Below are 16,690 nucleotides of genomic sequence, written 5' to 3'. Positions count from 1 at the left end.
GGAGCATCACTTCCTGACAGAGGCATTCCAGACCAACACCTTCTGTGCGAGCATGTCAATGTAGCACACCTGGAGGAACTTGGCGCTTCAACTGACTACAATTACCAGCAACACTGAGTGGATGTCCACATAAGGCTGCACAAGTCCCCAAAAACACCTAGTTGAAGCTAAATTGGTCCTCCGTCACAGGAAAACTTGCACATTCCCCTCCCAACTCACCTGTGTAGTCTTCACGGCAGATGCAGGTGTAGCCTCCCTCTCTGCGGGCACACACCCCTCCATTGAGACAAGGGTTGGAGTAACACAGGTTGATCTCCGTCTCACAGTAGTCGCCCGTGAATCCGACCGGGCAGCGGCAGCGCAGGCCCGCAATGGGGTGGATGGGCCGGAACAATATGGAGGGCGAAGAGATGAAGGGGGCAGAGCTGTTGAAGCGCAGCACGGAGATGCACTTCATGTAGTTCTGGCAAGGCTCCCGCAAACACACGTTGTCATCGAACGGGAGAACCTGGGGTGACGGCAGAGGAAAGATGAAAGATAGAGTACGCTGTGAAAAATACTTCCACGTCAAATGAGCTTCTGTTAAACTACCGCTCAGCACATTTCCTCATGAAATTCATCTTTCGTCACTCTTTCTGAAAAGTGACACACGCAGCGCTGAGGTTTTCTTTCTCACAGCAGACAGTTGGATGTGATCCCAGTAAGGGCAAAGGTGTAACTACTAACATTTAGAACCATTTTTTAATTTAATTTACAGTAAGCCAGGGCAGCAATGGGTCAGATCAAAACAAAATGCATGCTCATTGGCCACTTCACTTGGAAACACTAGTGAAAATGATCAAATGCTGCCTTTAAATGGAGCTCATGAAATTGCAGTGGGAAGTTGTGTACTGTAATTATACATTAAAATTAAATATTAATTGTAAATATTTTTTTACAATTAATTATTATTATAATTAAGCACATTATAATTTAGTCAAATTGCGTTTTCTTTATAATTTTATATAAACTTGCTAACTGTTAGCCTCAGTTCGGCCGCTTGTTGGGCTTGTGGATGGCAACGGTTGCCGGGCAGCGGCGTTCTCACGACTTACGGCTGATGTCACCGCTGTTACCTCTAATGTCGCAACCAACATCGTCGTTACTATGGTTAACATGCTAATGCTAACACTGACAGTAGCGTACTTGTAGTTCGCTGTTACAATACTATCTTACGGATAAAACGTGTGCAAACACCGTCCACTTACTTTCCAACCATCGTAACCCGCACGAGACCAAGCTTTAAGTCGATAAATAAACTGTTCCGAAACGTTTATTTTACGTCCACGCACAAGCAGCAGCTGTAGGATTTTTACAGCCCTGGGTCTTGTCTCCCAGGCTTTATCAGCATGCCCCACCCCCCGCTAATTGATGCAGGCTAGCTATTGGTTAATACAATTATGACCGGATATGAGGATATATTTACAGTCATGAACCAAATCAGGTGTGGTTCGTGGCACTGTTGAATTGTATGGTGTTTTTTGACATTTTAGTCAGTGGGCTAGGCTAAATTAAATTGTTTAATTCAATTCAAAATAACACCACCACAAACTACATCCTCCAAAATGGTCAGGATTTAATAGATGACTGTGAGAATGCATTAAAATTTCACTAATGTACCTATTGCTTTGGGAAGTGAGTGTATATCACTCTAGACATGGAAAAGAAATGTCCCTGCAGTCTTTTCACATCGGTCATTACAAATAAACTAAGCTGAAACTAGAGCAAAAGGACTTGTCAGGTTTCTTGAATACGTTTCATCCAAGTAGCTTCTTCAAGTCTAGCCAGACAATTCTAACTGGATGACTGAGAGACATCAGTGCATACTTCCCGATCCAGTTGCAGTTGAAGTTCTGCTTTATAATATTTTTCTGAAATATTGCTGCTACGGGCGCTGAATCAGATATATTCCAGAGTCTGTGTCTTTTTGACATTAAGAGAATACAGATTCTGTTTGCTTGTGTTTATTTGTGATGTTATTTGTGACAGTTGCTGTTAAAAGAAGCCCTATCGCTTTACTCTGCTGCGCTCTCTCTCCCTCTCTCTCTCACATACACCTTCATAAATCTTTTCATGCTCTGGTTTCACCTGTTCTTTTTTATCTGCACATCTCTCTCTCTCTCTGTGTGTAGAGACGTTCCCGTTTGTGAGAATATGTTATGTAACTGTCGTGTTTGCTGTGTCCAGGTGTGCGTGATTTCATGCATGAGAAAAAAACGGGGTTGGTCATATCTGTGCATCGTTGCATGAAGCCATATGGCTGCTGTGCCATAGCATCTGTATTGCGTTGTCGGATCACATGCGATGTGCTCAGGTGACTGTCTCCAGGTGAGAGCCACGTTACATTATATGAGAAAAATTAGTGATCTCTATTAGCGCATATGGACAAACCTCCATCTGTGTCAGTGACGTCAGCCTCGGCCTGTTCAGGTACAGCTGCTCCTCCAGGGCCTCAGAGGGGAAGAAATGTCCACCCGGCAACGCAGCAGAGAAGCTGACGTTCAGTATCCCTCCCGGCGCCGCGTCCAGGTCGGGCTGGATGTTGAAGATGAAAACGTCTTCGACCGGCACCGACAGCACTGCCGAGACGCCTTCCAGGAAGTTCCCCAGCAGCGGCGACAGGAAGTGCTCCTGGGACATGTTCTGGAGACGGACAGTGACACTGCTGCCTAGCATGTCCTCGGTGATGATGAGGACGCGGAGGACGCACTGGGCTGAAATGCTGTGGACGCCGTCTGAAGAGTCGGAGAAAAGAGAAGGGGAGAAACTGTTAGCTGAATAAAACGGGTGTGTGCTGAATAAAGGGGTTCGGGAAGGAAGTGAAGGGACCGGAGACAAAGGGAAGCTAAAGATAGAGAGGGCAAAGGTGTGAACTTGTGAAGGAGACAGAGATAAATTAAAGATGAGGACGATGCGCATCAGGAAGGACAGGAATAAATAGAAAAAACAGCGGGGACGGATAGAAATGAATGGGAGTCAGAGGTGAAGGGTCACAAAGAAGAAGTGAAAATTTGAGAAGGTCACAATAATGTCAAGAGATATGCAGTTCAGACCTGAGTAATGCACATGCAGGTATCTTACGACATATGTTATCACACACTGCACACACACACTCATTTAAATAGAAGAAAGAAGTAAACACTGAATGAAAATACTGGATCCTTTTCACAGCTGCTCAGTGTCTGACAAAGAACACGACAAGTTACAGCTAACGCTTAAGGACGAAAATTAATTATTTTGTCACCGACGCGAACAAAAATCATGCTGCGGGCCATTAAAAGTAGACCCACTGCCAGGCGGCCTCCAGAGAAACACTCACTCAAGCTTGTTTCAGTCAAACACGCAGTAGTAGCAGCTAATGGTGACTGGCTGTGATCCACTGTGTAAATTAAAAGGTAAAGAGGCTCACATGGGGCACAAACTGCCAGCAGTGTCATACTCAAAGCTTTGACTGAGCACATTGGGTCTTTGCATAAATTGTGGTCATTTAGCAAAAACGTATGTATTATGATATAACCGTCTCACACTAAATCCTCCTTCATGACCATGATAATGTTCAGTGTATACTGAAACAGCATCAGAAAGGTGGTTATTCAACTGGTTGATCATTTTGGAGGAGGAAATCAATCTGTTACTTAACCTACAATACTTATGCAATATTATATTACTTGTCTTGGACAAACACATATCACCTTCCTCAATTACTTTCATTGTCCAGGTAGAAGTTATAAGGAGGTGGTTGAGGTGGATGGTCGGGCATACAAAACACAGGCTTTTTTGTTTCCCTGCACGCCGCTTGTATTGGTTAGGCTACTGAAACAATTTGATCTTAAATAGTTAACCAAAAACAATTATTCTCCTAAGCCTAACCATGTGTGTAATGGCGTAAACCAACCAGATAAAAGGATTAGTCATGCTTTAGTTTCCAGGATCAAATGAACATTTCACAAACACACAGTATGAACATTTTGAACTGCAGGCAAAGACTACTCGGTGTAAACTCTGAAATGTTTGTTGTTGTTGTGTTGTTTTTTACTGTGTGTGTGTGTATTTATTTACTTATGACAGATTTCATTAAGGTGGAGATAGGGTGAAAGTTTTTTAACCATGCAAGCGTTGCGCTAACGGGTGTACTGTGTCACAGTCAATATTTGTGACATGGACAGCTGTGTGTATGTTTTGTCTGTAATGTTGGTCTATGGGCTGGTTGGTCCACATTAGAATGTCTGGAAATTTATAAAATGAAAATACATTTGCAAATTTGGCATTTTCTTTTTTCACCTAATGCCACCATCAAAACAATTGCTTTAATAACTGCAACCCTGATGACGTTCATGTCGCTTGCCAGTTCATTAGGTACATCAGTGAAAAACAAAAGCCTTCTAATATAACAGTCCTGCACTAAATCTCATGAAGGTCATAGTATTTGGCATTAGTTTAAAATAACAGAGAAAGACATTGATTCAACTGTGTTTTCATTGTGGAGGCTTTTAGCCTGGAAGCCAGATCAACTTAATCACCTACACAGTGAACTTTCCGAGGCGGAAAGTTCTGGAGGTCTGGAGTTGCTCTGTTAGGAACTGATTATGCTCCAGCAAATATCTTCCCAGTCAGTCAAATAATTTGGGCGAGATCAATGAGGTGAACTTAGAATCCACTACTGTGTCTCTTGTAAAAAATACTGACAGAGAAACAAGTTTAAAGGACGAACAATCAACTGCCACCAAAGCATTTGTCGAGAATGTCTCAAAATTAGCAGGCATTCGTTTTCATGAGTGTAGCCAATGAACTGGCAAGTGAGTGTGTACATTGTGTTTGGTGCTAATTGGCATATTGTTAGCATAATGACACGTTAAACTAAGATGGCGCACACTGGAAACTTCATGTCTGCTACACATCTGTATTTTCACACTTTCAGCAATAGCATGCTAATAGCAATGCTAACTACACTGCCTGGCCAAAAAAAAAAAGTCGCCACCAAAAGAAAAAGGTCACACACTCTAATATTTCATTGGACCGCCTTAAGCATTCTGCAATGTCACAAGATTTATTTCCATCCAGTGTTGCATTCATTTTTCACCAAGATCTTGTATTAATGATGGGAGAGTCTGACCACTGCACAAAGCCTTCTCCAGCACATCCCAAAGATTCTCAATGGGGTTAAGGTCTGGACTCTGTGGTGGCCAATCCATGTTTGAAAATGATCTCTCATGCTCCCTGAACCACTCTTTCACAACCTGAGCCCCATGAATCCTGGCATTGTCATCTTGGAATATGCCCGTGAACATCAGGGAAGAAAAAATCCATTGATGGAATAACCTGGTCATTCAGTATATTCAGGTAGTCAGCTGACCTCATTCTTTGGACACATAATGTTGATGAACCTAGACCTGAGCAACTGCAGCAACCCCAGATCATAGCACTGCCCCCACAGGCTTGTACAGTAGACACTAGGCATGATGGGTGCATCACTTCATCTGCCTCTCTTCTTACACTGATGCCTCCATCACATCACATGAACAGGGTAAATCTGGACTCATCAGACCACATGACCTTCTTCCATTGCTCCAGAGTCCAATCTTTATGCTCCCGAGCAAATTGAAGCCTTATTTTCCAGTTAGCCTCACTGATTAGTGGTTTTCTTCAGGCTACACAGCTGTTCAGTCCCAATCCCTTGAGTTTCCTTCACATTGTAAGTGTGGAAATGTTCTTACTTTCACTATTAAACATAGCCCTGAGTTCTGCTGTTGTTTTTCTTTTTCTGACCACATTTCTTCCTGGAAGACGATGGTTCTCCACTATCCTTCCAGTTTTTAATAATGCGTTGGACAGTTCTTAACCCAGTTTTAGTAGTTTCTTCAGTCTCCTTAGATGTTTTCTCTGCTTGATGCATGCCAATGATTTGACCCTTCTCAAACAGACCAACATCTTTCCCACAACCACAAGATGTGTCTTTAGAGATGGTTGTTTAAGAAATGAGAAGCTACTCATTGCATCACTTGGGGTTAAATAACTTGTTGCCTGCTGAAAGATAATCACCCATGCAGTAATTATCCAATAGGAGGCTCCTACCTATTTGCTTATTTAAATCCAGTTGGCGACTTTTTTTTTGGCCAGGCACATCTGCAGACCTTCACATCAGGAATTAGATGCGGTTGATAGAAGGTCTGTGATATAAAATAGCCCTGTATTTACTGAGACCCACCAAACCATGTGCAGCAGTAAGAAACGTGATCCTCTTACATCCATATTTGTTCATGAGTGAGGAAGTTGTTTGAGGCCCTGTGCATGAGATTGAACAAGCCACAGAGACAGAGAAAGAAAGAAGGAGGGGCGGCTGTGCTTTCATGCGGAACACATCATTCTCGTTTTCTTCGGGCTCCACACACATACACACACACACACACACACACACACACACAGCTTTGGGTGCAAATTCAGCACAGGCTCTTCTCTTCTCTAAAGCCCATAAAGCACATTCACATGAATCGCAGCAGGTCACGACCCCTCACGAGCATAACGCCCTCCATTTCGTCCTTAGACACAAGATACTGTAGGTTGCATCTACAGCGCATACAACAAAACGCAGAGCACCGTGTGCTGCAAAGTAATTCAGTTCAACAAGGTGGATGTGGGACATAATACAAACGACCGGCGCGTGCACCATCGGGTTGAGCGAGGGTCAACGATAATACGGAGAGAATGGAAGAGCAAGAAAGCTGGTGCACAAAAGAACAAGAGGAAGAAGGAAAGGTGCATGACAGGAATGTACTGTATGGAGGGTGACGTAGAGGGGGGAGACACGGGAGGAAGACACAAACAGAGGGACAGAGAGGCGATGGAGGGTGAAGGGGAGAAAAGGGGGTTCATTAAAAACTGGAAAGGAGGTGATCAAATTGGAGAACGTGAGGAAAGAGTGAGGGCCTTCAACAAGGAAGAAATAAAATGTTATTAACGATAATTCAAGATGACAGCGAGTGATTTATATTTAAATAAAAATAAACAAAAATATAAAAAATATTGAAAGAAAATCTGTGGAAAAATACTGAATAAATGAAGGAGGGGACTGAGGGAGACTGAGTGAAAGAGAATGAGAGAGGAGAGGTATGGAGGCTGGAGGCTGGAGGCTGGGGGTTGGGCCTGGTGGCAGCTGGTTTGATTACCGGATTATGAGGAGCCTCACTCCCCACTGACCTCCAACACACTCGCATACACATGTACACACACACAAACACACACACATTCAGTGTTCAGAGCCCCTTCATAACAAATGAACAGCCAGACGGATGAGTGGCATTATGAAGGAGCAGAACCACCAAATAATCTCTAGGCTAGTAAGAATACATGGGCTATAAAAAATAAATAAATGGATAAACAAGGCAGATAGACAGTTAAGACACATACAGACACATGTGCACGTGACGCGTTAGGGTGAAGTAATTAAACGTCAACTTGTCTTCTGGGGCCAAAAAGCAGCTTCTTTTTTTTTTTTTTTTTATCAGCCGTCTGGATCACAACGCAAAGACTCCGCACTAATTGACACTGATCTCCTATTGTCATTGAAATGAGACAGGGATCTGCGAAAAGACCCGGGATAATCTGCCGGGGTAGCACCCCGGCTACACACAAACACACACACATAAACACACACACACTTGGATGTGTTATGGTGATGTATGTGACACGTTGCTCTCTAAAATTTTGTAGCCTGCGATTTGTTACATTACAAGCTGAATAATCTTTATACGTTGTTGAACAGGCCTGGAGAAGATCTTCAACCTCAATGCTTATACACCAAACTCCAACTCCTTCCCCTTATTAACCCTTTATGGGCCGAGGAACCATATATGGTATCTTCAGCCAGCATTTTAAATTGTGTCCCCGTTCCTCTCAGTGAGGTTTAGAAGCAGCCAATCAGAGAAGATCAAGGCAACGTTCTCAGGTCAAATGTGGTCCACAAGGTCCACCTCTGCATGAACGCTGAGCATAACTGCTTTATTAGGTACCATGAAGAAGAAGTGTCCTAATGTTGTCTAATGTGATAATGTTGACAAGTCTTCTTATGCCCTACAATACAATAACACTCTAGGGTTGAAATTTAGAGTTTCCAAGAATTTCAATGAGTGCCTTATAAAGGGTTAAAATGGCGCGGGGTGGGCTGGAGCCTATCCTAGCTGTCATTGGTCTATCTCCAGAGGTCTCCAGTCTATCGGAGGGCAAGGGTTGAAATACATCATCAATAAATTTAACAATAAAAAGGAACAGTGAAAGAAAATACACATGATTTTAACATTAATTTGTCAGTTCTAAATCACTGGTGGGGAGTTGTTGCTTTATTAGTAACACCTATGAACTCTGGGTTTGAACCATCTGTGTGGAGTTTGCATGTTCTCCCTTTGCCTGTGTGGGTTCTCTCCGGGTACTCCGGCTTCCTCCGACAGTGGAAAGACATGCTCGTTAGGTTAACTGGTGGTTCTAAATTGGTCTTAGTTGTGCATGTGAGCGTGAATGGTTGTTTGTCTCTTTGTGATAGACTGGCAACCTGTCCAGGGTGTACCGCGCCTCTTGAACAATGACTGCTGGGATAGGGTCCAGCCCCCCAACGACGTTCGGAAAATGAATAAACAAACACCTATGGGTGACGATTATTAGGTTGGAGGTATGTGGCTCAGTTAAAAGTTGTCCAGGTGGCCAAAACAGTCACCTTTAAATCTCACTAAATGGAAAGTTTCCGTTTGCTTTATAGAAATAACTAAAGCAGAATTATCGCCAGGCAGCTATAGTTGCCTATTACCTCCTCCATGTCCATGTCTCTTCAGGCTCAAATAACACACCGTGTGTAGACTATGAAGGAATTTGATAATAAAAAAACATTTTTGCAGAGGTTAGTGACCTTTGACCACCAGATTCTGATACTCTCATCACTGAGTTCCTGCCAAATATCGATCTCTTCATAAGAATGCGACAAACATATGAACGGACAACCCCAAATGTTACCTCCACCCACAGCTATTGACAGCAGCAGAGGCATAAAAATGAAAGTGGACTACGTGTACATACAGTAGCTTTACTTTTCAGTGTACAGCCAATAGAGAGGCGTCAGTCTAACTCTCAGAAAGACAGCTTTTAAAATAAAATGCAACTGTTCCTTCAAGCATCAGACCTAGAGCTAAACCACAAACAGCTTTTTAAAAAATGGATGATGTGAGTAATTGTTTTATTTTACAGTCTGATACACTGTTTTGTGTGCAGTAGGCATGCTCTCCCCCTGCAGACTGCGCTTGATAGTTTTCTGACACGTAAAAATAATAAATAATAATAAAAAAAAACTACGCTCTCCTCTGCCAGACAAACTGATAATGCTCCCTCTGAGACACAGCCTTGCAGGAATCTTCTTTAGTGGCCCTCGGGGGACAAGAGTGACAATCAAACGGGGAAATGTGTCAACTCAACAACTCATGTAGACGGCTAAGAGGAAAAAAAAAAAACTGCTTGGAAAGCACGGTAGGCGGTTTTTAGCTTCACTGTGATTATATCCGCCTTCAGGGGTATTATTTTTTTTTTCCCCTGGCAGCCATTAGATCCTCACAGTAAACAAACACAGTCAAATATCTTCATTTGGGCAACAGGGCTTTTCACACATCCAGAGATGTTTGGAGGCTGGAAATAAAAAGCAACAGTTTGAACTGAACCAATTATGAACCAATTATAAACCAGTTAAGATGGCAGACTCTGTCCATTCACTGTCAAAGGCTACGTTTAGATGGACAAATCAGATCAGAGATTCCAACTTAAGTGTTTACCTGAACGCAAAATAAAATGATCTGATCAGATATATGTATTTACATGACCCAAAAAAATAAAATGAATCACTGTAGAACTTCGCGGAGAAAGAGCTTCTGCTGCTGCGGATCATCAAATCCCTAGGACTAAGACTACACACTAACAGACTGGCTTCAGTGGAGTTTTGTATGACAACTGAAAAACTGGGGATCACACACTTAACCACACACCTGATGATTTGTCAAACCAGCTAAAGAGAACAGAACGCATCAAACTCTCGTGCAAACTTTCGCGAGGGCGACAGTTGTGGTATGCCCTGCACCCAACATTATATCGGCACTCATGCTGCTGCCACAACTCGATAAATCTCGCTGTTCACCATTGTTATTTTGATATTCCCGCTACTTCCCGTCATCTCCTGCCTCCATTTCCTGTGTTCCACCCTCTCTTCATCATTGGCTGGCAGCAACAACTGTTTGCAATCGGATCGGTAATCAGTTAACACTACCTGATTGCGTCCAGATCCGGCTCAAAAAATTCAAACCTGTTTAACTGAGCTCAGGTCGGGTCTATTCCCCTCACACACTAACAGATTTTGGTGCCAACTCCCCATGTCGACCGACCCCAACTAGTGCAGACTGGTGCGGACTTTGCCCAACTGGGAATCATGGGAAAAATCTGTCAAAAATGTCAGTGGTTAATGCGGAAAAGGGGAAATGCTCGCGGCTACTCTGTGAGCTCCCAGATGCTAATATTTGCAGTGTGGCCGCTGATCTCTCCTGGGTAGAGATCGGTGTGGGTGCATGCTGAATGAACGACGTGACGATGGATGGACAATGTCGTCAAAACGACTGGCCGACATCCACGGAGCATGCATGGACAAATAAACAGCATAAAGCAGTTGTAGCAAGCTACCTTGATAAAGGAGTATTTAACATCAAGTAGCTTAAAGAAATGAACAATAAGATCAATACAATGAGAACAAAAGACACTTTTCTCTTAAAGGTATGGTAATCTACACCACTGCTCTAACAGAAAACCTACGTAGAGTTACCCATAACAGAATATCTGACTAAATCTTGGATCCAGTGTTAGTATTCTTTCACATCATGAATCCATCCGTCCAGAACTGGCGTTAAGTTCAATTTAAAGGGTTAACACTAGCAACTGGAGCTCCTCAAACAGCGAGGATCTAGAGTTTAAAAGGACATGAGTGCCCTCACTGTCCTTTAAATTCATACCATGGCTTATATGAGACTCTGAGGTGTCAATCACTTTGTCAGACAGTTCCTGTACTCTCATATCTCTGTGACACTGACATTTTGGATCAAACCCCTCCATATCCAGCCCTTCAGGTGTATCAGGTTTATATCAGCGCAATAGAAAAAGGAATGTGAGTAAAGGTAATCCTCCAAGTGAGCCAGGAAGTCATAATTAATGCATGGCCCTATCTCCATGCTACTCCACTGTAGCGTGCATGAAAACAATCAAACATTAATAACTCAAAACAACACAAATGGAAGGTTATTTTGGTGTCTTTAGCACCACAGGACAACAAAGCATTTTGTTAATAACAACTTGGAAGACGCTTTTTCAGGCTTTCACCGCTCTCCTGTGGGCTTCCAGCCAACGCTTTCCCCTTCACGGGTCCGCACTTCAAAGAGGGAGGAGAGCTTTTTTGGCTGGCGTGCATAGAGACTCTAAGAATAAACACACTGATCTGGAATCACCAGTGAGGTCCCACGGATGCGTATGCATGAACACGCCGTGAAAAAAAAGAGAGAGGCTGGCCTCCGATCGGTGCTCGGGCCCTAAGATGCTTTGTGGGTATGCGGTCCCCGGCGTTTTTCAAAGGGCTGAGGGAGTTCAGTGCTATCTCTCTGCGCCAGGTAGCCTGACTAATAGCACACTCAAAGCTTCTTGAATGTCAGAGCATCCCGAGCTCGCTTCCTGGAAGTCCGGATGGAAATAGTCTGCAAAGTAGCGTACAATGGAAGCTTGTGGCTGGAGCTGAAAAGAGCCCCAGAAAGAGGGAGGGAGGACGGGTCACATAGCACAGCCCAGGCAAACGCCACCAAAGGTTTGGAGATGCTGCTCATTTAAATTTCGTCATGATTTGGTGTTAAATTGAAATGAAAGCTGATTAAAAACGCTTGTGGTCACGTGTAGTTGAGAACAAATATCTAGGAAGGTGCTTGCTGTCCTGCAGAAGTTGATGCAAAATCAGCTAGCAGGTTAGCAGCAAATGTAACATCCTAATGAAGGGTTGAGGCCATTGAGACAAGATCAACCCTATTATAAAATTACAAAAAACACTGTGTGACCAACTTAAAAGATACACAATCAGCCACAATATTATGACCACTGACAGGAGAAGTAAATAACATCGACCATCAATTCAGTGTTCTGCTGGGAAACTTTTAGACCTGGCATTCATTGGTATGGATGTTACTTAGACAAGTAGTACCCACCTAGACCAGACCAGGCACCCCCACCCCATAGCAATGACACTCCTTGATGGCAGCAGCCATCCCCAGCAGAATGCTTTTTTATGTACAACTAAGCTACTGTGACCAAGCAATTTCCCTTGTGGATGAATAAAGTTTATCTAAGTCTTTATCTAAGTCTAATGCAGCCTGACACAGGTACACAACAACTATTTGGGAACAACTCAAAAAACCATGAAGAAACCCGTTTTCTGGAGGCCAGGTCAACACCTTGTGCTGCAAGGTGTTGACCTGGCCTCCAAATTCACCAGATCCCAAACTTATCAAGTATCTGTGGGATGACTCCTTCAACCCACAGGACCCAAAGGCCCCCAGTAACAACATCATGTTGCCAGACACCACAGGACACCCTCAGAAGGCCCATGTCCGTTCTCTGATGAGTCCCAACTGTTTTGGAGTGGAATCACAGGCAGGAAGTAAAACTATCTGAAATGCAAATAGATAACCCTATTAGAAAGGAAACAAAATTGGACAATGAAAGGAACCAAACTGAACGTTATGATGACATGACAATACTTCATGGAAAGGGGGCTTGGAGTGATTTAAAAGCCTGATATGCTGTGGTGAAGGTTTGAGTCTAGTCTTTCATTTATTCTCTAGATTCATGTCTAAAAGAAGGCACAGCTTTTCTTCTCCGTTTACAATTTTTTTTTTTTTACTGTATTCAGAAAACCTTTACTAAGCATTGAATTACCTTTGCATGAAGTGGCACTCAACTAAAACTGGGATCAGGGGCATTTATGATCAGCCATTTTTTTTTTTTTTTCTATTAATATTCATTGTGGCTAACACTGCCAGGGGTTAGTAGTTCAAATCCCTACGTTCACACAGTGCTTTAACACCGCCATTGTTAAGGGCTCGACTCAGACTGTATGCACTCGTGTTACTGTAAGGAGTTGGGATTAAAAAAAAAAAAGGTATATTACAACAAGCATGCAAAAACCAAAAACAGCAAAATTGGATTTACACTGAACAAAAGCCGTACGCGTGCGCACCAAAAAACGCCGCCATGGTTCCTTCAGCCCATTACTTCACAGTCCATGTACTCACAATCGCACAGGTTTAAATCCCATTTCACACCGTGTTGTCACATCCCTTTGTTTGGCCTTTTTCCCGTTGCTCCCGTGTGCTCACCGTCCTCGAAAAGCCCTCATAAAATACGAGAGCGGGCTCAATTTTCAAAAAACTGTGTGCAGCTAAAAAAAAATAAAAAAAGGTTTTTAGCTGCGACAATGCCCTCGGGTCCGGAGAATAAATAGGTACAGTGGCTGCAGAACAAATGCTGGCCTTTTTGAACTGTCTGAAGTTGTTAACGGAGTGCAGGAGGGGCTGTTTGAAGCACAGTCACCTAAAAATAATGACTGCACCTCCCCGAGAGAGCGGGACAGCAGGAGAGGCACTCATAGCAAATAAATAAGTAAATAAATTGATAGCGGAAGAAAGAAAGAAAGAAAAAAGAGAGAGGCAGGCTATACATACATACATTAATGCTGGTAAAATAACACAAGCGTTAACAATGGTGTGTGTACGCATCGTTACGAATCACATGCAGCCAGGCGCTGGCTTGACAGCTGATTTCTGCGCTCTGTTTGTTAAAGCCTTTCCGCCCCTGAGGTCTGGGCACTCATTATACTCAGCGTAAAGTAGAACAGACTACACACACACACACATACACACAGCAGCATCAGCAGCCTCAGCAACATTATGGTTTAAACCACCCTTTTACAACACAAGCGCTAATCCTTTACGTTACACCAGATACACTCGACGCTGCACACAAAAAGCCCTCCTGCATGTAAAGACTGTCCCCTTTTAGCTCGTATCACACTCATCCACACCCTCACGTCAATTGTACTTTTGAGCAAATCCGCAGTGACCGCGCTAACATGCAGGCGTGACATCGGTTAGCAGCTGTTTGAAGCGGCCGCCTTCGTCCTAGCGTCTCTGTCTTCCGTTTGAGCCGTGTTCTCTCAAATGCGTAAATGCGCAAAGATTAAAAGGACCGTGCTTTTACTTGTTCATACTTATTCTTCATGTCTGCAGGGAATGTAAACAAGGAGCAGCAGAGTATTGTTTTTGTGTTTTTAATCATTTGGAGCATAGCTTTGTGAATCATGGCGGCCAGTCCAGCACCTGAGGTCGGGCGTGTCTGCGGCCGTTCATCGCCGCGAGGGGCCTTCTGCCAGCAGAAAAGATCCCAAATTTAAAATTTTTCCGAACAATTGCCCTTGTGGGGCTGTGTAATAGTGCATCAGTAATGGTCTACTCAGCACAGTGTGTCCGGCATAAAAGGACGACTGTGAAGCTTCTTTGTATACGCCAATAATTCAAACACATGCAGAGAGGAAGGCGCGCCACTGAATTTAATGTTTGAATTACAATGATTTGCATTAAAGATTTGAGAGCGTTCAACTGAGAGAGACAAAGATTCAACTCAGTTTTATTTATTCATACAGTGCACGAATTATACGAAGTGTCTCAAGGTGCTCCACTGCACCCTAAAGGCTCTCGCTGGCATTGGTGTCTTTTTTTACCAGTTGGGTTAATTTTTGTTTCTACTTCCTGCTTCACTTTCAGCAACAGCGACTGAAACTTTCGCCAAAATTTCGCCGAAGACGAGTCGTACAAACGTCTGTATCTCTGAACCTCCTCAGTTAACCCTGATGTGTTCCATCTTTATTGATCCAAAACAATCAACTCGAAAATTGCGGAGATGGAGAAGCAGCCGGAAAAACTAAAGCAGAAACATGCTACTACCAACTGAACCAATCGCAGCTCTTGTGGTCTGCGTTGCCACGGCACGCAGTTACATTTCTGGGGACAACTGCAACAAAGCACAAACACAAGAAGCCAGTGCATGGGACTGTCGTCTGCCAAGAGTTACAACATTTCAAACTGAACGGGATTTAAGCCTCTGTGGCTTTCTTTTATGTGAAGTACATTTTGTTGTGCTATTTGCTGGGGGAACCAGGGAACTGTCATAAGAAACTGTTGTGTGTGATTTCTTTGTCAGAAAATCTTAGGTTGTATGTGAACAACCATGAAACCTCAACCATATGAGACTAAATTGAAAAAAAAGTCAACTATTTGAAGCTTAAAAGGTACGTTGACTCAAAATGACTACTCTCCAGTCAGATTTTTTATAAGAAATTCAGTGTTTGTCTAGAGTGTTTTAAAGTACTATTATTTGATGGTATTAAGAGGGTTACTCTACTCTGAAAGAATGTAGCTGACAAAAAAGAGGTGTAAGAAGCAGATTTCAGGACAAACTAGCTGCCTAGCTCTCAGCAGGGAACTTGTTCTGGTCCCCTGAAAACACATTATCATCACATGACCAAATGTTAGCTTCCATAGGAAAAAAATAAAAAAAAAATACCTCTGTGCATAATGTTACCTTATTTATCACTATTTTTCAGCTTTTAATTTGGCACTCAAAAGAAATTGTTAACAGACAGAAAGACAGTAATCAAGTGGACCTAATTAGAACAGTGCAGCTCCCAGAAGAAAACGCGAACAGCAGCTTGAATGTAAATTAACTTGGCATTTAAAAGAGACTTGAGTGCATAGATGAAAGCAGGGGAACCGACACCTTATCAGTATGTTTAACTGTCGCATGCTCGACTATGGTTCCACTCTCTGAGTCTCAGAGAACAAAACACATACGGCTCATTCTTTAATCTATTTGCATAAAATAACTAATCCATTTACTGAAGATGACAGCCCACTTTCTGCTCAACACAAGCCTGAAATTGTCAAGCAATTAATGTTGGTGAACAGACGTGAACTTCATCTTAAAACATCAGGATCTCACACAAACCTGAGATGACCCTCCGTTGCTCAATATCTGCTTCTATGACACAGCTAACTTACAGGATATTGGTCAAGAAATACTCGATGTAAAAGCGTGTTGAGGTCATAAGTTTGGGTGTAGCATTGGTGACACACGGCAAGGTGAGCAACCTTGCGTATTTCTGAACCATTTAGCTCCTGACTGGTTATGGACACATCATGCTCCTGACAGGATGGAGAGGCGGAGAGAGAATGAGTAATGTGTTGTAATGGCTTTCTCTATAGGACGGCTGCTACACTGCTGATGAAAGAGCCCCATGCACATGACAACTTAGAAAAACACATGTGCTGCAAATACTCACAAAAACAGCAAATACAGAAATGTGCTGCACAAATGACAAGAGAAATACTGTGTTTCCATGAACCCTCAAAAACTGATTTAAAAAGGCTCAGAATAGGAGTTTAAATATGCAAATGAATTGTATCAATTATTTGGACTGACAAGCTAATACAAAGCAAAAAAGGCATCTTGACTTCAGGATGTTGAAACAAAAAGCAAAAACGAACAAACG

At 42.9% G+C, this 16,690-nt stretch overlaps 1 protein-coding gene across 1 annotated transcript in view; it reads right to left on the bottom strand.

Moving 5' to 3' along the window:
- The window catches only part of celsr3 (cadherin, EGF LAG seven-pass G-type receptor 3), a gene marked incomplete at its 5' end in the record, with an annotated part of 123,547 nt that overhangs the window by 92,150 nt on the left and 14,707 nt on the right, over nt 1–16,690 (bottom strand). Inside the window, 2 exons of the mRNA XM_084553707.1 lie at nt 220–508; nt 2,431–2,774. Coding sequence (XP_084409833.1) covers nt 220–508; nt 2,431–2,774 — 633 coding nt within the window. The remainder of the gene's footprint in view (nt 1–219; nt 509–2,430; nt 2,775–16,690) is intronic.

The sequence above is a fragment of the Chelon labrosus genome (assembly GCF_963514085.1).
Source record: "Chelon labrosus genome assembly, chromosome: 10".
NCBI lineage: Eukaryota > Metazoa > Chordata > Actinopteri > Mugiliformes > Mugilidae > Chelon > Chelon labrosus.
The sequence above is the reverse complement of the archived record's forward strand: the minus strand, read 5'-3'. Positions and strand labels throughout refer to the sequence as shown.